The following is a 22505-nucleotide window of genomic DNA, read 5'->3' on the forward strand; positions in this document are numbered from 1 at the left end:
CTCTTCTCTATTAAAAGGAAATAAAAACCCCAAACAAAAATTCGTGCAAAATTGAGACTAGTCGTCGTCCATGGCCGTCGCTCCGCCGGAATCCCAACAGGGTCTCTGGGACTCGGTAACGTGGCTGATTAGGTCAGCCCAGGAGAAGAACGTCGATCCGCTTCACTGGGCTCTTGAGCTTCGCTTGACCCTCTCGTCTGCTGGAATCTCCCTTCCCTCAACGGACCTCGCTCACTTCCTCGTCTCCCACATCTTCTGGGAAAATCACACTCCTCTTTCCTGGAAGCTTCTCGAAAAATCTATTACCGTCAATCTTGTCCATCCCCTACTTGTCCTCGCCCTTCTCTCCCTCAGGTAATTTGGACACACCAACTTCAATTTCTAAAAGCTTTCCCTGCACAGCTTTCGACCTCGCATTGTTTGATTCATCTTTGAGACTCTTTTTTTGTTTTGTTTTTTGTTTTACTCTTCTTTAGGATTGATTATATATCACACACACTGCTACAGGGGATTAGATTAGATTTTGCTTTTGAATGATTGCTACTTCAAGTTAATACTTAGATAGAGCAATGCTTCTGGAATCAATTATATGGAAATTCCTTTACGTGGCTAGTCCTCGCTCGCAATCATTTATGCTAACTACTATCCCCTCATATCTCTTTCTTTCGTTATCACCTTGCTCAGAGTGTTGAAACAGACTTATCTTACAGCAACACTAGACTAGACTCAGCGTAGCCATCTCAGTGTTTTTGTTGTTTAATTTTTCGAGCCTTTTTATTCTCTTTGTTGGAATTTTTAGGGTAATCCCAAACAGAAAGCGTCATCCCGCTGCCTATAGGCTCTATCTGGAACTCCTAAAGCGCCATGCATTCTCGCTCATCCCTCAAATCAGAGGACCAGGATATCACAAGTGAGTTCCTTATCTCAAATATTTGTGGCTTGTTGAAATGCTGGATATACCAAGTTCTAGAGCTCAAGAGTATCTTCTTTCAGTTTTTTCCCTTCTTTTGGGGTGCTCTAAGATTTAACTATATTACAGGCGTCTATCTGAGTAATTATAATGCTATTTCTTCTTTTATTATATAACCCTTATCTTTTACGTTCTTCATTGCATACTAATATGACTTTTAAAAATGAACAGGACAATGAACTCCATCGATGATATCCTCCATCTTTCTGAGACCTTTGGTGTACTAGATCAAGAGCCGGGAAGTATTCTCCTTACATTTGTCTTCTCCATTGTCTGGCAGCTAGTTGATGCTTCCCTAGACGAGGAAGGGCTTTTAGAACTAACATCTAGTAAGAGGTCTAAATGGCCAAGCGGACCACACGACATGGAAATAGATGGGCTGGAAAATTCTGTGAAGAGAAATGAGAACCTTGATGTACTAGAGAAAGCCAACACTGAAATGGCGATCGACCTAATCCAAGATTTTTTACAGAATAAAATAACATCGAAGATTCTTCACTTGGCAAGTCAAAACATGTAAGACTTTTTAACTGCACCCTTTTTCCTTTGTGTTAGTAGTCTGACTCGTATCATTGTGGACACTGCTGGCCTGATGAGGTGAATTGAAATGTAACATCTTCTTCAGATCTTTCTCAACCAAGCCCTCTAAGTTTCCTTTCTCTTCAGGCCAACTCACTGGGAAGATTTCAGTCAGCGTTTTAGAGTGCTGGCAACCAAATCATTGGCAGCGAGGAGCTCAAAACATATTAATCCAGAAGCCCTTAGACAGTTGGCGTCTCATACACGTAAGTTTCTGGAAAGGGAGAGCAAGACCATTCCACGAGGGGAGTTTCATGCGACTGTCTCTTCTGGTTCTAAGTTAGCATTGACTAGTCAGTATCATGGGACTAGTGAGTCTGCACTTTGGCTGCCCATTGATCTTTTTTTCGAAGACATTATGGATGGCACACAAGCTGCAGCAGCCAGCGCTGTCGAAAATCTAACCGGTGCTAGTAGATTTATCTCTATTTTTGCTCTTGCATTTATCTTTCCCTAATATCTACATACTCATAATTATGGGCTTTATCTGAACATAAGCAAATATTTGCAGGTCTTGTAAAAGCATTGCAGGCAGCTATTAGTACAACATGGCATGATGCCTTTCTAGCTCTATGGCTAGCAGCCTTACGCCTTGTGCAAAGGGTAGGAACCTATCTTGACACTACTAAGAATTTTAAACTCTTAGCGGTAGGATAGGTTGTTCTTTTTTTGGTGCTTCTAGGATAATTAATTTCTGCGTAATTGCGATTTCATGCTTATGATGGAAATATTATCTGAATGTGTGACGCACCAACTTCTGTTCCACATATAAAATTAGGGCATTATTCATAATTAGAAGGTATTGACTAATATGTTGTAATTTTGAAGGAAAGAGATCCAATCGAGGGTCCTGTGCCTCGCACCGACACTTTTCTTTGTGTGTTACTATCCGTAACTCCACTTGCAGTTGCCAACATCATCGAAGAAGAAGAAAGTCAGTGGATTGATCAGAGTGCATCTAGCCCAAGCAACCAGTGGAAAGAGAAAAAAGGAAAATGCCGACAGGGATTAGTCAATAGCTTACAACAACTTGGTGATTATGAAAGCTTGCTGACTCCACCTCTTTCCGTACAGTCGGTTGCCAATCAAGCTGCTGCTAAAGCAGTAATGTTCATTTCCGGCATTACAAATGGTAGTGGATCTTATGAAAATACAAGCATGAACGAATCTGCAAGTGGCTGCTGTAAGTAAACTTGCCATCTACTCTCTCAATGTTAAATTGCGCCAGCATTCTGGCTTTGAATTGTTACCAAGAGTGTGCTTTTCCTTATTTACTCTAAACATGTTTTTTTTTGTTTTTTTGTGTGTGTGTGTGTACCTGTTCTGGTTTTATTTGGTGTTCTTACGGCTTCAGGTTATTCATCGGGGTTGTTTGTTAGAATTCTCTCTACCCTCGTGCTTGTTGGCTTATTGTTCCTCATCAATATGGACTTTTTACTGTCTGTTTGAATGTGAATGGTTATGTAATTGTGACATGTTTTGACACAGCTGGTAACATGCGCCATCTGGTAGTGGAAGCTTGTATCTCCAGAAATCTGCTAGACACATCTGCATATCTCTGGCCAGGGTTCGTAATTGTGGGAACCAGTCAAGTTCCTCAAGGTATCGCCGGAAGTATTTCTTGTTGGTCTTTAGTGATGAAGGGTTCTCCTCTAACACCATCATTGACAAATTCACTAATCACAACCCCAGCTTCTAGGTATGTTAAACCTATGATCGAACTCTGTTTATTTTTCTCTTTAGGTCATTGGTTTAAAAGGGGCATCAGTAGGAAAACATATTTCTAGCTGTGAATGTTTTTTTACCAATTATATCGTCTGTTTCCAAGACTCCGTAAGTGGAGATTGCTTTTTTTTTGTTTTGTTTGTAACTTTCTCATTTGTAAGGCAACTGAAATCAAGCTCATTAATATGATGGAAGCTTAGCAGAGATTGAAAAGATGTACGAGGTTGCAACTACTGGTTCAGAAGATGAGAAGATAGCCGCGGCTTCTATTCTCTGTGGAGCATCTCTATTTCGTGGTTGGAGCATACAGGTTTGGCATTTAGATTCTATTTCTGTGATCTGCATTTTCTAGAAAGTTTTATTGGCGTACCGCCCATTGCTCGACTCAGATCTTTTTTCTGATTAACCCCATCTTGTATGTTAACCCCATCTCTGATTCATTTCAGGAGCATGTTATTATCTTCATCGTAACTTTACTCTCGCCTCCGGCTCCAGCTGATCTATCTGGGAGTTATAGCCATCTAATTAGTTCTGCCCCGTTTCTTAATGTTCTTCTTGTTGGGATATCACCCGTAGATTGTGTTCAGATTTTCTCATTGCACGGTGTGGTAGGTCTTGTTGACTATAACCTAGTTTTCTCTTCTTTAACTTATGTTATCTGACAATGAATAAGAATATGCTGTTTTCAATCATATAGTATGTATGGTGTTCTTTTGCCAGGTCCCCTTGCTTGCTGGTGCTTTGATGCCAATCTGTGAGGCATTTGGCTCTGGTATTCCGAACGTTACATGGACTCTCCCAACTGGCGAAGTAATCTCCTCTCATGCTGTTTTCTCCACTGCATTTACACTTCTTTTACGATTATGGAGATTTGATCATCCACCACTAGATTATGTCTTGGGAGATGTTCCGCCGGTGGGCCCTCAACCAAGCCCTGAGTATCTTTTATTAGTGAGAAATTGCCGTCTAGAATGTTTCGGAAAGTCCCCAAAGGATCGCATGGCACGTCGAAGATTTTCGAAAGTCATAGATATCTCTGTAGAACCCATCTTCATGGATTCATTCCCCAGGCTGAAACAGTGGTATAGGCAGCATCAGGAATGTATGGCTTCAATTCTCTCTGAACTAAAGACAGGAAGCCCAGTGCATCACATTGTTGATTCCCTCCTTAGCATGATGTTCAAGAAGGCGAGTAAAGGTGGTAGTCAGTCACTGACTCCATCTTCAGGGAGCAGTAGTTTATCTACTTCCGGGGTGGACGACTCTTCTGATCAACTCAAGTTACCTGCATGGGATATCTTGGAAGCGGCCCCATTTGTGCTTGATGCTGCTCTTACTGCCTGTGCTCATGGATCACTCTCTCCCCGGGAACTAGCAACAGGTTTTCTTCTTTCCCCTGAAACTATAGAATTTGACACCTTAATGAAACCAATATGGACAAGGGGCTACTTATCTTCATCTGACAGTGCTATTTATAAGCTATTGTAGCGTCAAAGGTCTGGATGCATCATAAACGCTGTTCCAAAAGGCAGATATTAGTGGGGGTGGGCATTATCTAAATCTGTCTCCTTGAATTCTTTCAGGTCTTAAAATCCTAGCCGATTTTCTGCCAGCAACACTAGGAACCATGGTTAGCTACTTTTCTTCGGAAGTAACACGAGGTCTGTGGAAGCCAGTTTCCATGAACGGAACTGACTGGCCTAGTCCTGCAGCAAATTTGGCAAGCGTTGAGCAACAGATAGAGAAGATCTTAGCAGCTACTGGCGTTGATGTCCCAAGGCTTCCAGCAGGTAATACTTTTCGTCTCTCGCAGGATTATGGATTTTCTCAGGTTCTGGGATTTTCGTACATGAAAGGTTAGAACCCTTTATGGGGACATGGCAGTCCCTGACAGCATGTCTCTGTAAACAATTTTTATATATTTAAAACTGCTGCAGAGAAAGTGTGAATATAACACGCTGGAACAAGTGAAAACAATGATTATCGCTGGTTAACCTCAATACGCTTAAGCACGTTTGTCTGTCGTTGCAGATGGAATCTCTGCGGCTACACTTCCTTTGCCTCTCGCTGCACTAGTCAGCCTCACTATAACCTACAAGCTTGAGAAAGCAACAGAGCGCTTCCTTGTACTTGTCGGACCGGCCTTGGATTCCCTTGCTGCCGCTTGCCCCTGGCCCTGCATGCCGATTGTGACCTCGCTGTGGACCCAGAAAGTGAAGCGCTGGAGCGACTTTCTCATCTTCTCAGCCTCCAGAACTGTGTTTCACCACAACAGCGATGCTGTTATTCAGCTCCTCAGAAGCTGCTTCACTTGCACTTTGGGTTTAACACCTACCTCCCAACTCTGCAGCTATGGGGGAGTAGGCGCACTCCTTGGCCATGGCTTTGGCTCTCTATACCCTGGTGGAATCTCCACAGCTGCACCAGGAATCTTGTACATAAAAGTGCACCGATCGATCAGAGATGTGATGTTCCTGACCGAAGAAATCCTCTCGCTTCTGATGTTCTCTGTGAAGAGCATCGCCGCTAGGGAGCTACCAACAGAGCAAGCAGAGAGACTGAGGAAAACAAAAGATGGGTCGAGGTACGGGATTGGGCAGGTTTCACTGTCGTTGGCGATGACACGTGTGAAGCTGGCAGCTTCCCTGGGAGCCTCGCTGGTGTGGATTTCCGGTGGCTTGAACCTGGTTCAGGCCCTGATCAAGGAGACATTACCATCTTGGTTCATCTCAGTTCACGGAGAAGAAGACGAGCTGGGAGGTATGGTCCCGATGCTAAGAGGCTATGCTTTGGCCTACTTTGCAATCCTGAGCAGTGCATTCGCTTGGGGAGTGGACTCGTCATCTCCTGCCTCAAAACGTCGACCAAGGGTTCTGTGGCTGCATTTGGAGTTCCTGGTGAGTGCCTTGGAAGGGAAGATATCGCTGGGTTGCGACTGGGCGACATGGCAAGCTTACGTGACCGGTTTTGTGAGCCTGATGGTGCAATGCACGCCGGCTTGGGTGCTAGAGGTGGATGTAGGAGTGATTAAGAGGCTAAGCAAAAGTTTGAGGCAGTGGAACGAGGAAGACTTGGCTCTTGCTCTACTCTGCGCCGGCGGCCTTGGGACTATGGGTGCAGCTACTGAATTGATCGTCGAGACTTGCCATCAGCTTTAGCCTTACGACTATGACACAGTATCATCAACTCGGCTTCTATCTAAACCGTGTGATCATCACTTTTATTCGCCAAAGTACAGTAGGTTTAATTAATTAATTAAAAGAGAGTAACGTCAATCGCAAAAAAGAAAACCATAAACATCAATCGCAGTTTCCGGTCTGGTTGGAGACAATATCGGATAATTGGTATCATGTTCAATAACAGGATATGCTACCGGGTCGCGGTTCGACCGGTCTGGGTATAAACCCAAACATTATCCACTAAGTCTAGGCGGGTCTAATTTGGGAAATTGAAAACAATGTGATCCACTACGGGATTTAATTTGAGAAATTGGAAATACAGGAAAGGGGAAGCCCAAATTAAACCCAGATCCCAGAGCATTGTCACCAAGGAACGGAACGAGAGAGAGAGAGAGAGATTACAGACGACCGACTCGAAGCTCGGCGACCATGGTGTCGACGTCGTTGGCGCTAACTTGCGCAGCGCTGACGTGCGCATCCCCTCTGTTAAGTCCTCGGCCTAGGGTAGCCTTGAAGACGCTGACGATTTCTACAGGTCAGTTTCTCGTCGTGCGAAGATGCTCGGGAAAAGAAGAAGTGCTTTTAGAAGGAATGCCACCGGAGTATTATGATGATGTATGTATGTTCGTCTCATCATCCTTTCGTTTCAGTCTAAATTTTCTAAGTCGGTAGGTGGGTTTTTGAAATCAGGAATGGCAAGCTCGACAGAGAGAGAAGACCAAGGAATTGCGGCGGATGCAGCGGGAGGAAGAAGAAGAAGAGGAGAGGAAGATTGAAGAGTACCGTGAAATCGGCATGAGGTTGAAGGAATTTCCTGAGGAAGACTTGAGGAAAGCTAGAAAGCTCGTCTCCAGCTTCATCACAGCTGCTGAGGAAGTCGAAGAGGTAATGAAACACAGAAATCAATCAATATATATATATATATATATATATATATATAAGAAGTCAAGCATGATTGATTAGGAGAATTCTGTATAGAGAATTGAAGAAGCAGCCGAGAAAGGAGAACTGGACGAACTTGTTCTCATGATCATTTGGAACCGCCTTGACCTTGCTCGGCGCGATGTAAGATCTGTTCCTTTGTCATAATGTGATGATTTCAGGCGTGTGTATTGTGTACGTCTTTACTCACTCCTGTGTTACTTTCAGGATGAGAAAGATGCCATAAGAAGTCTTGATCTCTTATATAGAAGAGTCGAGGTAAGGTGTTTCTGTGGATTCTTGTTTTCTATACACGATCTTGAGCTGCTGATGCTTTTTTATATATCTGGACATCTTCAAGCTTTTGTCACAAATGTCAAGGAAGATGTCAAATATGGCCTACTCTTTTTATGATCGTTGTTGTGCTACTTAATTCATGAAACTCGATTTTAGAATTAGCGTTTCCCCGGTACTTGGGATTTTGGCTTTGAATTAGGAGGAGATGCAAAGCTGAAACTGAGTCCTTATATCTATTTGGCTTATCCAGACAGAGATCTTAAAACGGCAAGCAAGTCCTGCGATGAAACTGCTGAATGATCTTCTAAACATGCATGATGGCTTTCGAGAAGATGCTTGGATGAAAGACTGCAGAAAACTAATGGCTGAGACATTCCCACGGGAAGACCCCTTCAGCATTCTTATGCCACCGGGATTCGACATTGATATGGTGCGTCCCTTTGTTTTCTTTATTTAATTGTTGTTTACCTTTTCACACAAAAAAAGAGGAAAAAAGAAAAAAATCAATCAATTCACACACGCTGTGTTTGCAGCATCAAGGACGGTTACGACCCCCCAATGAGACAGACAACACCCTTCTGAGAGTAGACTTTGTAAGAGAAGTGGATGCATTGCTACAAGAAGTGAGAATATTAGAGGAAGACGAGGAGGAAGCTGGTAATAAAGGACAAGGGCTTGACCCTGAAGCTATAGCACGTAAGTTGAAGCAGCAGGAGAAGAAGCGAACCATCCGTCAAGTTGAAGCCATTCTTGATTTGGCCCTTAACTTGAAGTGGTAGGTTAGGTAACATGAATAGTAGTATATCAAGAGGTCTTTTTTGAAGAAAAACCGACGATTATTCACGAACTTTGGTCACAAAAATTTCCAAATCAAAATGTGGCATTAAATACTCCATGAGAGCTTGGAAGAATTTGCTGACAATCTCTCTGGACAACAACCATCTCTTCTTCCGTTTGGCCTTGAGTTTTTGCTTCTCGGATCCAATGGTGCTACCAGGTACGGAGAATTGGCATTTTGCGATGATCAAACGACTCTCGCGACTCTGCAGCTTGAGATCAATCCGTTGTGGATTCTAAGGGGTTTGGTTACGTTTTTATAATTTCGCTGGTTGGGTCGTTCAGTGACTTCTTTTGGGTGACCCAAAAGAAGTCGTCATTCTTAAATGGGCCATGTCGAGACCCATTAGTTTATTGGGTTTTGGATTTTTTGAAGTAGACAGACAGAATAGTGTGGTTGGCTCACGAGCAGAGATATCTACGTCACGTGTTTGTGACCTGCTGCAGAAACGAGAATTGTTAACCTACGCATCGCAGGCGCATGTTAACAGGACCCGAACCCAATAATAATCAGTTTTTTTTTTTTTTGATTTGATTTGTTTGTGTGAATCCCCTTTCTTCCACAAAATCAAGCGAAACAATCAATCGTCTCCTTCTCTCTTCCGCCTCCGCCTCAATTAGGGTTCGCCGTCTCGCTAGCCCACTACTTTCGATTGGGCCGGGGTTTCAATGCCTGCGAGTTCATCTGGGGAATCCCTCACCGAAAACCCTAGACACTCCCTATCTGTCCGTTTTCGCCTCCGATTCTTGCTTTACTTGGAGACCTAGGAGGAAATCCGCTTCGTTTTTGCTTTACCTTAATGGCTCCCAGCCGCAGGAAAGGCGGTGGTAAGGCTGCCGCCGTAGCTGCCGCCTGCCGTCAGTGGAAGGTGGGCGACCTTGTGCTTGCCAAAGTCAAAGGTTTTCCTGCTTGGCCTGCCGCGGTATGTGATCTATTGCCTATTATTTTTTAATCTGTAAATTTTCGGGATGGCTTATCTATATATGTTTCCTAGTTTTTCCCCCGATGGGCGTAAATCGGGTCTATCTTTATACGTGTTTTTAGAACCATTAAATCATTGTTAGGTTGGATCTTTCTTTCGGTTTTCAACTGAGGTTTCACTTCTTCCTTTGTCGTTGTTGTTAGTAGAGACGGGAACACAAAAAAAATTATATAATTTCTCATTGTTTCAGCCTCTGCCGCATCATAATAATTTCATAGGTCTGTATTTTTTGTGGTAATATGCTTAGCATCCTCGTCTCTCTCAGCGCTTTCCTGTTTTAGGCCTTATTTTACGATTGCTTGCCCCTGTCTACTTATTGCTGAATGCGATTTCAGGTTAGTGAGCCGGAAAAGTGGGGATATTCTACTGATTGGAAGAAAGTGCTGGTTCACTTTTTTGGAACACAACAGATGTGAGTTTTCATCTCTTTACCTTCCTCTTACCCTCTCTTTTATCTATTTTTTTTTTCTACTGATTGGATGTGGTTGAATGCTGAGGTTTTAATTTGAATGTTCATATTTTCTCTATCTTGTATTTTCCTTTTTGTCACTGGTCAAGTCATGACCTTTGATCCCTTGATTAGCGTGAATCAATCAGTAGCCTTGTTTATAGGCTTCAATATAGCTCATCTTGTTAAGTAATTTGTATTCCCCCTGAAAGACCTCCTGCCAGCTTTTCCATTTCTGATGATTATTATAAGAGTACGTACACGAGTATAAAGTTTATTTATGCTCTCCGTTGGAAGCTGTTCTCAGTCTGTTAGGTTGAATAGAAAATGTTGATGAATTCATTGTAGTCTAAAAAGTACGCTGTGAACAGCAGCCCAACTGTGCAAGAACCAAATTTGATCGGTGAACTGAAAAAAATGGTGACTTAGACTTCTCAGTGCTTGTTTTCTGCGTCACCCTCAATATCTGTGAGAATTAATTCTTGTATGTAATCATATGGAGTTGGTGACATTTGCTGTTATTTTATATTCATTTGCAGAGCTTTCTGCAATCCTGCTGATGTTGAAGCATTTACAGAGGAGAAGAAGCAATCACTTTTGACGAAACGCCATGCAAAAGGGTCTGATTTTGTTCGTGCTGTAAAGGAGATAACAGAGAGTTATGAGAAGTTGAAGCATCAAGAGCAAGCCGGTGATCCCAAATCTGCTGAGGAAACCACTCTTGGGAATGCTGGGAATACTACACTGCTGCCTCAGGTCAGTGAAGATCCAATTGGGACAAGCCTTGATACACAAATTAAGTCTGATCCTAGTCATGGTGGAGATGAATCTGCTCTGCTAAGTGAGGATGCTTCAGCTGCTGAACAAATGCTAGCCCTGCGTGACAACAGTGTACCACCTAACAAAGCACCTGACATTTCAGTCGTTAACGAACCACGTAGAATAGCAACATATTCTTCTAGGAGAAGAAATGGAGGGGCGCGATCACAAAAGGGTGCTCCGCAAAAAAATAAATCTTTGGATCAGCGCTCTAAAAGTTCATCAAGGTTGCAATCAGATAAGCTTCAAAGCTCCATGTTGCAATACAGCGATGGTGGACAGAGTATTGATGACGTGGGAGATGGAGCCTTAAGAAGGAGAAAAAGGATTAGAAGATCATCAGGTCACTCTGAATCAGATGATGTGGCTTCATCAACTCATGGAAGTGACGAAGAAAATGCCTCTGAAATTGCGACGGTCGAATCTGATAATAATACTAGGAATGAAGGCAATGGTGTAGATTCTGGTTCCAAAGTCAAACATTCTGATACCGGTGGACAGTTTCTCAAAGGAGATTATGAGTGCAACAATGGGCTTAATTTCCAAATCAATACCATGGTTAAAAAAAAGAAGAGAAAGCCTACCAGGAAACGTGGAACTAGTGATGCTGTTGATCTTCCGGCTAAAGTTGAAGCTGAAGCAGTTCTTGAGGCTGGAACATATGAGAACATTCAGACATCACAAAATTCTGATGAAAGGTTTACTGAAAGGCCTTGTGAAGAGAACGGTGATGAGCACTTGCCTCTGGTTAAACGTGCCAGAGTCAGGATGAGTAGAGCATTTTATGTTGATCATGAGGCCAATGGCTCTTTGCAGGTTGAAGAAAGATCATCCAAGGACACTTTGGTCAGTGTAACAGTGCAGACAAGCCCGTCTGATATCGTTTCTAGTCAGGATACTTCCGTGGCCGGAGAATCTAACATTTTTGAGGTGTCTGCCGCTAAGCTCTCAGGTGACATGGGTAATGTAGTACCATCTCCTGTGGAGAAAACTTCTGACGGTATGCCTTCATCTGAGGCTTGCGTTCAGAGTGTTGGCGATAGAGAATATGCTATGGGGTGGAATGAGCTTAGCAAGGCACCTTATGATGAGGCAGCTCGACCCCAATCTAATCAAGTTATCCGTTCGCCGACCGGAGAAGCTCAGAAAGCTAGTGCTCCTAAAGCTGCGTGCCCTGGGGATTCACAACCCATGAAGCTTCCAACTAGTGACTCTGATCTTCCAGCCGTACAATGCTTGGATCAGTATTCTGAAATTGCAACCCCCTTGGATCCCAATACTGTGGATTCATCTGAAAACAAGACCTCTGGGATATGCTCATCAGGGATACCTCAATTGCCTGGCCATCACAGAAGCCAGGACGAAGATGCTTGTGATTCATTGGACAATTATCTTGAACCTCTGAATGAAGAGGGCGATAGAAATGATGCTTGTGATTTATTGGACAATTATCGTGAACCTCTGAATGAAGAGGGCGATAGAAAGGATGCTTGCGTTGTTCTGTCTGAGGCTTTAGAACATTCTCCATCATCTTGTTCGATGGTGAATAAGCCGGAGGCTGAGAACATGCAAAAGGCTGAAAACATGCTGTTGAAAGAAGAGCATGGAAGGCTGAGTGAAGAATATGATAATGTCAATCCATCTCATACTACACCAGATCCACCCATCTCCCCGACTGAAACTGATGTGATAGTTGATGAAAGTGAACCTCGGAATGAAACAAGGTACAGCAAATGTGAGGACATTGTTGTGAACAGTAGGCAGCTCGAAATAATGTGAGTCTCTATTCTTAGTATTTCCTGTACTGTCTCTCTTCTGCTTGTTCTTGTGAATATTTTCTTTTAATGCTAGTATCCATTGTTAGTGTTTCTTGTACCTCTTGTTTTCGCGAATATTATCTTGTGTGCACAACGGATTAGAAGTATTTTGAAATTCTGACTGGTTCAGTCCTAAGTTCACAATAAATTTCTTCTGGAGTCCTCATACTTAAAATGGTGTAGGACATAACTAGGAATCTGTCTACACTAGACTTTCACTGATAAATTCCGTTTCTCATTATTTACATATCTTCTCTGTACCTTGTCCTTTAGGGCTGTTCCTTTTAGGTATTTCAATTCCTATTATGATTTGATTTTACATATTAGAGTCGATTTTAGAGGATTGGCGTATGTAATTGTAGGCAGACACCAGTAACATTCAGCTTTCTTATCTTAATATGGTCCAGTGACAAGGCAATCTTGTGCTTCATCACAAAACTAGTTGACTAACAAGAGTGTATACCCGTGTGCTTTTGCAGTGGTGAGGTTGATAATCAAAAGCAGCAGGTCCAAACAAACAATTCTGTATCAGTATCTGAGAACCTTTCACGTGAGAAAATGAGTTTATCTCCTGCTAATATTGCAGACACTTTTGCGAGGGGGAGTCCACATAGCAACTCAGTTTACCATATGTCTACCGCAGAAAGTGCAAATGATACGCAGAACAACGGTAGTTGCAGCCCAAATGCTCAGTCTGGTGAGAAGAAAACTGTCTGTGATGCCACTGTTAAAGAAGAAGAAAAAGCCGATACAGGTGTATTTCAGGGACAGAAAGTTGTTAGTACAGATGTGCAATCCACTCGTGAATCTTTTGAGGATGCACTTAGTTCATTGGTGAGGACAAAGGAGAGTATTGGCCGAGCAACGCGTTTGGCTATGGACTTAATGAAATTTGGTGTGTCTGCAAAGGTAGAAGATTTCTCCTATCCTCTGATTTTGATTACCTGTTTCTTGCTACTACAAGTCACGTAGAGGTTCAACATTTTTGGTTTTGGCATCCTCCTTACTAATTGATTGTTAGTATTGTAGTACCTGGATATGTTGCTTGTATTTGTGAAGCAACGTTTTCTATAGCCCGTGAGATAGAATAATATGTAGCTTCAAGATAGAAGAGACCACATAATAATTTTGATTAGTCGATCATAATTTTGTGTGAAAGCTACGGGATCTGAATAATGCCCGTTGTTCGTAGGATGCTGTTGACAGCCATCAGAGGCAGAGTTACAATAGATTATTTGACTTTATTTTTTGTTTACCTAGTTGATGAAGAAGGATGACTCATGTTTTAGTCTGTTTCGTGGGAGCATTCTTGTTTGCATTAGTCGTTGCTAATAAGTCTTTTGATGAACTTCCTGAACTAGGCAATGGAGATTTTGGCCCATGCTTTGGAAAGTGAGTCAAATTTACAGAGGAGGGTGGACTTATTTTTTCTTGTGGATTCTATTGCTCAATGCTCCAAAAGTCTGAAAGGTAAGTCATAGAGAAATGTGTTTTTTTATAGCTGCATCAGCAAAGTTCTAATAGTGGAATTGACCATTGAATACTGCCCATCTTTTCAGGTGATGCTGGTTGTGTTTATCTTTCAGCCATTCAAGTAATTTTACCTCGCCTATTGGCCGCTGCTGTCCCTGCTGGAGCTACCACACAAGAAAATCGAAGACAGTGCTTAAAGGTGTGCAACAAAATTTGTTAGCTCTTTCATATCATTACTGTTTCTCAACCTTTCTGCTATTTATAGGTTTTGAGGCTTTGGCTTGAAAGACGGATTCTGCCCGAATCTATTGTCCGTCACCATATAAGAGAACTTGATTCACATAGTATAGTTCCTGCTTGCCTCTATTCTCGGCGCTCAGCTCGAACAGAAAGGTCGTTGGATGATCCTGTGAGAGATATGGAGGGTATGTTGGTGGATGAATATGGAAGGTTAGATTTTGGGTCTTTTTAATCTCTCTTTGTTTCTTTGTCTCCTGCTTCGTTAACCTAATTCATCTTTGCATGTCAGTAATTCAACTCTCCAGCTCCCTGGATTTTGCATGCCCGCAATGCTTAAGGATGAGGACGGAGGGAGTGACTCGGATGGAGGGGATTTTGAGTCTGTCACCCCTGAACATGACTCTAGAATCTTTGAAGAAAATGTCTCGTCCTCTACTGCTGAAAAGCATACGCTTATATTGGAAGATGTTGATGGCGAGCTTGAAATGGAAGATGTGGCTCCGCCCTGGGAAACTGGAAACTGCACGCACACTGATCAACCCGATAACACAACAAAGTCTACCAACTGTCAGATTGGACAACAGCATCCGCCTGTCTCTGGCATTTCACATCAGCATGTATCCTTGTCTTCTCCACCACTGCCATCTTCCTCGCCACCACCTCCACCTCCGCCACCAGCTCCCCCTTCACAGCAGGCTCAGTGTGCCATGTCTGATTCCTACTCAAATGGCTTTGACAGTGGTGGATATTCCAACATGCATGTACGTCCCTTTTCTCGTTTTAGGATCCTCTTACAATAAACATGATGATAATTCTTGATATAGTCGCTTATCATATTGTGTCTGGTTAATATGCAGGGAGATCATCAGGCTGGTCTTCCAAGGATGAATCCGCCACTGCCTGGAAACACAATGCATTATCAAGGTCAGGAGTCATCTTATAGTTCCGGTGTACAACTGACGAATAGCATGCCACAGGCAGATGGTTCTAATTTCCAGCATAGGCCTTATACATCTCATCCACATCCTCCTCCCCCTCCACCACAGCATCAATACTCATATACAGAGCCGGACCACCATATGAAATCACGTAGGGATGGTCCATCGTACTCGCACAGATCTCAGTATGTGCCGAACTTTGATGAAAGGAATTTTCATGATAACCATGAGAGAATGAGGCATGCATCATACGAGAACCGAGATAATTGGAGATATCCACCATCTTCTTCTTATGGTTAGGCCTTTTACTTCCATACGTCTGTTAACTAGACATACATATATTATATGCGCACATATATGCATGACAACAGTCATAGGTGCTTTCTAATGACGTGGGAATGGTAAATCTGATATGATTATTTCGCAGGTTCAAGATATCAAGACAAACATAAAGGCCCTTTTCCATCCAGTTCATACAATGGTGGCCCTCCACGTGAGTCTGGAAGGTACCAAAACCACCGGTGGAATCATCCTCATCGTGGATATAACAACAGACACTCTTTTCACCCTAAGCCGCATTCTGAAGGACCTGTTCCAGTTGGAATGAGAGGTAAGGAAATATGAGACGTTTATGCTCCGTGGCCTCTTTAAATACTTTTGTGTTTATCTGGAAATCCACTCTTGCTTGGAATGAACAACCTTAGAGACATGAAAGGCCAATTGTTTACTCATCTCCTAGTGAGCCACACATAACATTTTTTTTTTTCGTGGGAGTGGAGTCGTAGTATGGGTATCTTCTGACAGTTGAGGTTTATTTTGGCATTTAATGAATGGAGTAAAAGATTCGTAGGCAATAAACCCGAATTTTATTTGTTGTTTTGCAGATCCCGGCATGTGGCATCAGAGAGGTGACTAGAGAAACTTGAGAGAGACGGAAAGTAGTAAACTGGAGGGTGGTGGTCTAAAGCAAAAAAGCAAAAATACCGAGGTGATCTGGCTGAAATTTAAAAAGAGAATGGCTAGTAGTGGGAGTAATGGAGAGGAAATAGTGTGATATGATGAAGAAGTGAGAGTGTACATATGATATGATGTTTCTTTTGGAATCAGAACCTCATGCAAAGCAGAGAGAGTGAGAAGATGGTAGAAAGAAGCCAGTTGTAGAGATTGAGAAGAGTTTAGTATATCTTGCTGCTCTCATTTGCTTTCTTTATTATTGCTTGTTTTTTATTTTTTGTCAACATTATTTGGTTATGTGGGTTTTGACCTTGGAGTGTATGATGTATATTCATTCTCTTAGAATAATAATCTTCCAGTTGTATAGTTGTTACTTTGACGCCTGTGTTTCTTGATGTTATTTTTGAAGTGGAATTTGATTGAGTAGACATCTTTTTACATGAATAATAATAGTAGTAGTACAGAGAATTGACCTCTTCGCAGAGAATACTTTAGCTCTTGGATTATTTTTTTAAAATAGGCAACAATTCATGAGATTGCTTTTTACTAATGTATGAAGCAGGGGAGAGAGAGAGAGAGAGATTAGAGAGACTTGAAAAAAAAGAAAGAAAGGAAGAAACGAGTCCACACAGTAAGGCGCGGAAACCGGTCGTTACGAAGGTTAAAATAATACAGGTTGTGCCCTGCTGCTCCTCAGAAAGTCTCTTTTTTTTTAAAAAAAAATTCAATTTTCAATTTGAGATAGAGATGGGTGCTTCTGTTTCGGTTCCCGAGAGATCCGTCCATCAATTCACCGTAAAGGTTAAAACAAAAAAAAACCTTTTTGTGATTCGGTCGAGTCGTCTCTCTGATTTGTGATTATTATTGTTTCCTGGGAATCACAGGATAGCTCCGGCAAGGAGTTGAATTTGAGCATTTACCAAGGGAAAGTCCTCCTCGTCGTCAATGTCGCTTCCAAATGGTTCGTCTCTCTTTCACAAAATTACCCGCTTGCTTTCGTTCTTCTTAGTGATTGATGTTTTGTGCAAACAGCGGTTTCACCGAATCCAATTATACCCAGCTCACCGAACTTTACCGGATATACAAGGACCACGGTCTTCTTCTCTCTCTCTCTTTTTTTTTTTTTTGTCTCTTTTTTTTTTTTTTGTTGATTAATTTATTACTATCATTATATCAGGGTTTGAGATCTTGGCATTCCCTTGCAACCAGTTTCTTAACCAGGAGCCCGGCACAAGTCAAGAGGCTCATGAGTTTGCTTGTACACGGTTTCAGGCCGAATACCCTGTTTTCCAAAAGGTAGGTAATTAAGGCTATAAGATAAATCTTCTTTTTTTCTTCTTCTAGTGATCAAGACGCTTGGAATGAGTTACTTACTAAGTTACTATGTTAGGTAGCTATAACTTGTTTGTGGTAATTGGTATATTTAGATCAAATGTAATCAGAAATCCATATGTGAATGTGGATGTGGGATTAGGTACGCGTAAACGGTCAAAATGCAGCACCACTCTACAAGTTCCTCAAGGCAAGTAAACCCTCTTTTCTGGGTTCCAGAATTAAGTGGAACTTCACCAAGTTCTTGGTCGGCAAAGATGGCCTAGTGATTGATCGTTACGGCCCCATGGTTACACCGCTATCAATCGAGGTATGCATTCTTTACGTCTCCATATCGTATCATGTCTGTATAATCTATTATTGTCATTGTCGTGATTCGGATTCATGTTTTCTGTGAGCAGAAAGACATCAAGAAAGCTCTTGAAGAGGCTTGAAACAGCGCACGGGATCGCCTTTTATCTCAAGGCACCATCCCGGTTAATCATGTAACTAATTGAATGTAAAATTTATTTAAATCCAAAAAACTGTTTTACATGTTTGAGTTATTTGACCTGTACAAAGGAGATTTTCAATAGGAAAGTCTAGTTTCTGTCTTACCGTGTAGTTATTACGATGGTCGAGACTAGACCCTTCTCTAGTCGTATATGTTGTAATTCATATTATATTTATTTTTGTTACTATAATATGGACAAGTTTCTCAGTTCGGTGTAAGTCTAAGAATCCCTCTCTTTGGGAGAGCAAGTGGTGTGTTTTCATTGTATTGCAAAAGTATTCTTTAACTTTCTAAGTAAATTAATTGATATCCACTCTTTGGTATTTGGATAGCTAATAAGAAGAAAGGCTGAATTTTGCGAGTATCCATCCAACACCGTTGGGTGAATAAGCCAAAGAGTGGAGTTTGTTGGGTGTTCCCATCTCCGTTAATAGCCATCTGCGTTTTCTGATTGTATGTATGTGTTTCTTTCTGGTCTTGTAAGATATTCATTGTGACGTCAGAATATACAAAATCTGTTAACCAACTTTGTATATGTAACGGCCGACGAATCATAATGAAAGTAACTGACAACACATAGATAAGAGTAAATAACTTTAAACAAGGAGACGCCGACTAGCTTACAAATTTAACAAAGTGATAAGAGTGAAGAGAAAGAAAATGAAGGCAAGATATGGATCAGAAGTTGAATATTGAGCGAGGCTGGTGGGCTGCAAGGGCTGAACCACTGGTCGAATTCTTGGTGTGGCCGTGGGGCCCATCGTTCCATCAACGGGAGCATTTGGTGCCGGTGCCGGCGCTGTCACAGCCGCCTTAGACGCTAATCAAATGAGTCCAAAATCAAATTCCAAAAACACCAAATCGCATAACATAATGATTGTGGATGGTCAATTACATACCCCCGGGGCTAAAAGCAGCAATAGGCGGTGGTGGAGCCAGCAGAAATGGAACCGGACCTGCCCAATACATTAGTTATTTAAATAGTGAAATCAACTAAAAATTATATATATATATATATAGTGACCGGTTTCATTAAAAAACCTGGCGCTGGTAGAGGAGTCCCCGCCGCTGTAAATTAAAAGTTATATGAGTCATTAATCATATGATCATAACGAAAATTAATAAATAAATGAGACAGAGCTAAGCTAAAACCTTGACACTGAAAAGGTACACCGCTCATTTTGCAGGCACGAGGGAGAGCTAGCGAGAGCGTCCGATTGATGAAGCCAGTAGGCAGCGGGACATTAGCGGTGAGGATGAGGCAAGCACAGTCCATGCCGGTGTTGGTCAATGACTTCAAGGAGTCGCAGCAGCCGGCGGTGGGAGTGACGGAACCGCCGCTGCTTCCGGTGATGAAGTTGAGACATGGAGTGAAGGTAGAGATCATGGAGGAGGTGCATGGCGTGCTAATTATCTGCTGACCTGTCCCTCCCAACATTAAGCTTGACATCATCACTACTATCAATGTTAATCCTCCCATTTTGGCTCGGTTCATTCTCCGGTTAAGATGCATAGCTCATAGTCATAATTTTATTTATACACGATCAAATGGGTGCATTGGAGTTCAACAACTTCCAACTAATATAACCATCTCCTTATGAACACAGAAGTTCCATATATAGTACTATATATTTAAGTAACCAAGAGCTAGTAGGTGAGTTTGGTATACTCCTATTAATTAATTTTTTTACTAGGTAATTACAATCTTTAAGTTCCTATAATCAAATAGAGATTACACAGATATATATGACCATGCATCATGTCTACGTGGCGCTGAAGTTTTAACAATATATATATATATATATATATATATATTGTATTTTGTTATGATAAAACCATAGACTATGTAAAATAGTAGGTCATCCAACGATACCAATCTCTGTGACATTTTCTGACCAACTCCTTCTATATTAAAACCAAAGCAAAGACAGAACAGTTGAACAAAAATAACTCAAAACTATGGGGTATACAAGTATCTACGCTATCACATTTGTAGCCTTCGTGGCGGTTCTATGTGGTGTAACAAAAGCACAGCCGAGCAGGTCATGCGTGAGAACCCTGACCACCCTCGCTCCGTGCCTCAGCTACATCACTGGAAACTCAACCATTCCTTCACAGGCTTGCTGCTCTCAGCTCGACATTGTCATAAAATCTTCGCCACGGTGCATCTGTTCAGCCGTCAACAGTCCGATCCCCAACATCGGTCTAAACATTAACCGCACACAGGCCTTGCAGCTCCCCAATGCCTGTAACATTCAGGCACCTCCCCTCACACAATGCAACAGTACGATAACTAATAAACCCTTATTTTAATCTATGTCACGTGTTAAGATATATAGTTTCACTCACACCAATGTTTGTGAACTAGCGGCCACTGGGCCGACAGCACCTCCTCCCGTAGTTTCACCGGCGGAGGAGAACCCAGGTGTGGCACTAACCCCAACCTCATCGCCGGATGCTCGTTCAGGTACAAACTCCTTAATCACTAAAACTAAGTAAACCTTGATGAAAATTTATATTCTCTCTTAACGTTGCTCATCCATGCACAGGAGCCGAAGGTGGTTCCAAGACTATTCCTTCCACTGGGGCTGACTCAGCCTCTGGGAGCGTCGACCGCATGCCACCCCATTTGCTTATGTATGCTATAATTGTGTCCTGGACCTCCTCTCTTCTTTATCAGTACTAAGAGTTTATGTATTTGAGAATTTGATTTTCACCTACTAATTCATTCGTTTTGTTATTAAGTTGTTGTACCAGATTTATGTGTGAGTCGTGCATTCTATTTATTTTGCTATTTTCCATTGAATGGGACCGATTTACTAAACTTATTGTTGCGTATGAATAAACACTCCACTTTGAAAAAAAAAAATCGTTATGGAAGAAAAAAACTAGTTTCTCACCAAAATAGATTGAGGAGGATTAGTTTCTTTATTCATTACATCTACTGAAAAATTGAAGTTTTCGTAGGGGTTGTTAGTTAACTGATTTCAGAAAATTTCAGAAATTTTTGGTTATCTTGTTATAATACATATCACATCCTGGATATAAGATCTACATAGAGCTTTGTGTCCCTACTTGTCCCTGATTAGCCAACGGATCATATATATTATAAGCTTTCTCATTCATTTTTAGAGTGGCTAATTACCTTTTACCTCTCCTTATATTTTTTAAAACTAAATTTAATTAAAAATTATTAAAAATTGTAAATTAATTAAAAAATTATTAAAAATTGTAAATTAAATAAAATATTAAAAACGTAAATTAATAAAAAAATTGTTAAAAATCGAAATTTAATCAAAAACATTTAAATATAATAAAAAATATTAAAAATCGAAATTTAATCAAACAATGTTTAAATTAGAAAATAGAAAAAATTTTAAAATTGGAATTTAATCAAAAAACATTTAAAATCATATCATATATAATATATGCGAAGTAAATTTTTCCACTATAAGGTCTCTTATTCAATCTAGATAACTAATTCCCCTTTATTCGTTAATAAAATCTTTTTTAAATATCTTTAATTAATTAATTTATTTTCGTAGTTTGTATAGCAATTTTGCTGCCACTTTTAGTTATTTTGATAATATTAAGATAATTTCAATCAGATTATCTGTTGAGCAAGATTATCTGAAAAAAATATACATGTGATGTAGAAAATATTAGCTTAAGTTGAGAGCTATATATAAATATATTACTTTTTTAAATGTATCTTAAGCTCAATTGAGGTTTGGTTTCTACATTGGTCGGCTTTTTGTTGTATTGTTTACCATCTTTCTTTTTTATAAATCAATTTTTCGTTTTTTCTATTATTTTTTCCGTTTTTCAGTACCAGTAGTAGTGTTCCTCGATTATATGTTGTTGTTTTGTGTTGTCAGTTATTCTTCCTTACTTAACGTGATTAAAACCATGTCAACATATCATAAATCATCTTCATTGTCTAATGAACAGGTTTTAAGTCTTTTGTTTTAAGTATGGCTTTCTGAATTCTATTTATTTTTGGAATAATGTAAGAGAGGCCAAATACACTAGCAGGGCGCAGAGGAAAAATTCGAAAAAGAAAACAGAAAAAGGAAAAAGGGGAAAAACGAAGTAGAAAAAGAAGAGAAAGAAAATAAATTGAAACATATAGAAGAACATAGAGTTAACGAAAACGTAAAAAAATGAGGAAAAAATGAACAAAAAGTCCTAGACCATGAACGATAAGATCAAGATGGGTAACACAAAATAGTGAAGAAGAAAAATGATAAGGAGATGAAGAACTCAAAGTTGAAGAAGAAAACTGAAAGAAAAAGAAGAACAAAAATGGTAGATGAAGAAAATAAAGTATAAGAAGATGAAAATCCAACGATGAAAAAGAAAATAAAAAAGAAGAAAGTAAAGATGCAAAAAAGACAAACAAAAATTACAAAGAAAAAATGTTTGGATAGGACAAAAATGATCAAGAAGAAGTAAAAAGCAGAAGATAAAAACGGCTAATAAAACCAAAAGAAGAATAGT

At 40.8% G+C, this 22505-nt stretch overlaps 6 protein-coding genes across 10 annotated transcripts; 5 read left to right on the forward strand and 1 right to left on the reverse strand.

The window, feature by feature from the left end:
• The first annotated feature begins 18 nt into the window (after positions 1-18).
• LOC18015461 (mediator of RNA polymerase II transcription subunit 33B) lies at positions 19-6571 on the forward strand. Its single transcript, XM_006397943.2, has 12 exons — positions 19-354; positions 800-910; positions 1142-1486; positions 1637-1956; positions 2061-2152; positions 2378-2732; positions 3038-3248; positions 3470-3584; positions 3721-3882; positions 3995-4655; positions 4858-5064; positions 5306-6571. Exons 1-12 carry the CDS (start codon positions 71-73, stop codon positions 6430-6432), a joined length of 3990 nt encoding a protein of 1329 aa, XP_006398006.2. The 5' UTR covers positions 19-70; the 3' UTR covers positions 6433-6571.
• A 126-nt stretch (positions 6572-6697) lies between these two features.
• On the forward strand, positions 6698-8561 carry LOC18015462 (protein PALE CRESS, chloroplastic). Its single transcript, XM_006397944.2, has 6 exons — positions 6698-7068; positions 7144-7338; positions 7432-7518; positions 7603-7653; positions 7922-8101; positions 8205-8561. Exons 1-6 carry the CDS (start codon positions 6883-6885, stop codon positions 8448-8450), a joined length of 945 nt encoding a protein of 314 aa, XP_006398007.1. The 5' UTR covers positions 6698-6882; the 3' UTR covers positions 8451-8561.
• Positions 8562-9043: 482 nt separating this feature from the next.
• Positions 9044-16624, forward strand: LOC18015788 (protein HUA2-LIKE 2). Of its 4 annotated transcripts, none has more exons than XM_024155115.1 (12): positions 9044-9431; positions 9827-9903; positions 10479-12533; positions 13055-13056; positions 13162-13484; positions 13937-14045; positions 14135-14247; positions 14314-14498; positions 14578-15049; positions 15146-15521; positions 15654-15836; positions 16111-16624. In XM_024155115.1, the coding sequence occupies exons 1-12, from the start codon at positions 9309-9311 to the stop codon at positions 16140-16142; spliced, it is 4050 nt and encodes a 1349-aa protein (XP_024010883.1). In that variant the 5' UTR covers positions 9044-9308; the 3' UTR covers positions 16143-16624. The 4 variants fall into 4 exon arrangements, with proteins under 4 accessions (XP_024010883.1, XP_024010882.1, XP_006398008.1 ...); XM_024155114.1 differs by having other exon boundaries at positions 10479-12181; positions 12242-12533; positions 13055-13484; XM_006397945.2 differs by having other exon boundaries at positions 13055-13484.
• Positions 16625-16850: 226 nt separating this feature from the next.
• On the forward strand, positions 16851-18208 carry LOC18015789 (probable glutathione peroxidase 4). Its single transcript, XM_006397946.2, has 6 exons — positions 16851-16981; positions 17065-17141; positions 17213-17274; positions 17358-17476; positions 17655-17822; positions 17914-18208. The coding sequence occupies exons 1-6, from the start codon at positions 16928-16930 to the stop codon at positions 17944-17946; spliced, it is 513 nt and encodes a 170-aa protein (XP_006398009.1). The 5' UTR covers positions 16851-16927; the 3' UTR covers positions 17947-18208.
• Positions 18209-18510: 302 nt separating this feature from the next.
• On the reverse strand, positions 18511-19590 carry LOC18015790 (non-specific lipid-transfer protein-like protein At2g13820). Its single transcript, XM_006397947.2, has 4 exons — positions 19158-19590; positions 19047-19073; positions 18905-18961; positions 18511-18825 (listed from the first exon to the last, which is right to left on the reverse strand). The coding sequence occupies exons 1-4, from the start codon at positions 19516-19518 to the stop codon at positions 18626-18628; spliced, it is 645 nt and encodes a 214-aa protein (XP_006398010.2). The 5' UTR covers positions 19519-19590; the 3' UTR covers positions 18511-18625.
• A 353-nt stretch (positions 19591-19943) lies between these two features.
• Positions 19944-20820, forward strand: LOC18015791 (non-specific lipid-transfer protein-like protein At2g13820). 2 transcript variants are annotated; one of them, XM_006397948.2, is made up of 3 exons: positions 19944-20289; positions 20374-20472; positions 20555-20820. In XM_006397948.2, exons 1-3 carry the CDS (start codon positions 19965-19967, stop codon positions 20689-20691), a joined length of 561 nt encoding a protein of 186 aa, XP_006398011.1. In that variant the 5' UTR covers positions 19944-19964; the 3' UTR covers positions 20692-20820. The 2 variants fall into 2 exon arrangements, with proteins under 2 accessions (XP_006398011.1, XP_024010840.1); XM_024155072.1 differs by having other exon boundaries at positions 19950-20289; positions 20377-20472; positions 20555-20761.
• The last annotated feature ends 1685 nt before the right edge of the window (positions 20821-22505 follow it).

Source organism: Eutrema salsugineum, unplaced genomic scaffold (assembly GCF_000478725.1).
Source record: "Eutrema salsugineum unplaced genomic scaffold, Eutsalg1_0 scaffold_22, whole genome shotgun sequence".
NCBI lineage: Eukaryota > Viridiplantae > Streptophyta > Magnoliopsida > Brassicales > Brassicaceae > Eutrema > Eutrema salsugineum.

Coding starts and splice junctions, on each gene's coding strand:
- LOC18015461 (XM_006397943.2), top strand. CDS start 71: ATGGCCGTCGCTCCGCCGGAATCCCAACAGGGTCTCTGGGACTCGGTA. Junction 2,153..2,377: donor CCTTACGCCTTGTGCAAAGG/GTAGGAACCTAT, acceptor GTAATTTTGAAG/GAAAGAGATCCAATCGAGGG. Junction 3,249..3,469: donor ATCACAACCCCAGCTTCTAG/GTATGTTAAACC, acceptor ATATGATGGAAG/CTTAGCAGAGATTGAAAAGA.
- LOC18015462 (XM_006397944.2), top strand. CDS start 6,883: ATGGTGTCGACGTCGTTGGCGCTAACTTGCGCAGCGCTGACGTGCGCA. Junction 7,069..7,143: donor CACCGGAGTATTATGATGAT/GTATGTATGTTC, acceptor TTTTGAAATCAG/GAATGGCAAGCTCGACAGAG. Junction 8,102..8,204: donor CGGGATTCGACATTGATATG/GTGCGTCCCTTT, acceptor CTGTGTTTGCAG/CATCAAGGACGGTTACGACC.
- LOC18015788 (XM_006397945.2), top strand. CDS start 9,309: ATGGCTCCCAGCCGCAGGAAAGGCGGTGGTAAGGCTGCCGCCGTAGCT. Junction 14,046..14,134: donor ATGCTCCAAAAGTCTGAAAG/GTAAGTCATAGA, acceptor CCATCTTTTCAG/GTGATGCTGGTTGTGTTTAT. Junction 15,050..15,145: donor GTGGATATTCCAACATGCAT/GTACGTCCCTTT, acceptor GTTAATATGCAG/GGAGATCATCAGGCTGGTCT.
- LOC18015789 (XM_006397946.2), top strand. CDS start 16,928: ATGGGTGCTTCTGTTTCGGTTCCCGAGAGATCCGTCCATCAATTCACC. Junction 16,982..17,064: donor TCCATCAATTCACCGTAAAG/GTTAAAACAAAA, acceptor TGGGAATCACAG/GATAGCTCCGGCAAGGAGTT. Junction 17,477..17,654: donor AATACCCTGTTTTCCAAAAG/GTAGGTAATTAA, acceptor ATGTGGGATTAG/GTACGCGTAAACGGTCAAAA.
- LOC18015790 (XM_006397947.2), bottom strand. CDS start 19,518: ATGCATCTTAACCGGAGAATGAACCGAGCCAAAATGGGAGGATTAACA. Junction 19,074..19,157: donor TGTACCTTTTCAGTGTCAAG/GTTTTAGCTTAG, acceptor TTTAATTTACAG/CGGCGGGGACTCCTCTACCA. Junction 18,962..19,046: donor GACTCCTCTACCAGCGCCAG/GTTTTTTAATGA, acceptor TGTATTGGGCAG/GTCCGGTTCCATTTCTGCTG.
- LOC18015791 (XM_006397948.2), top strand. CDS start 19,965: ATGGGGTATACAAGTATCTACGCTATCACATTTGTAGCCTTCGTGGCG. Junction 20,290..20,373: donor TCCCCTCACACAATGCAACA/GTACGATAACTA, acceptor TTTGTGAACTAG/CGGCCACTGGGCCGACAGCA. Junction 20,473..20,554: donor ATCGCCGGATGCTCGTTCAG/GTACAAACTCCT, acceptor ATCCATGCACAG/GAGCCGAAGGTGGTTCCAAG.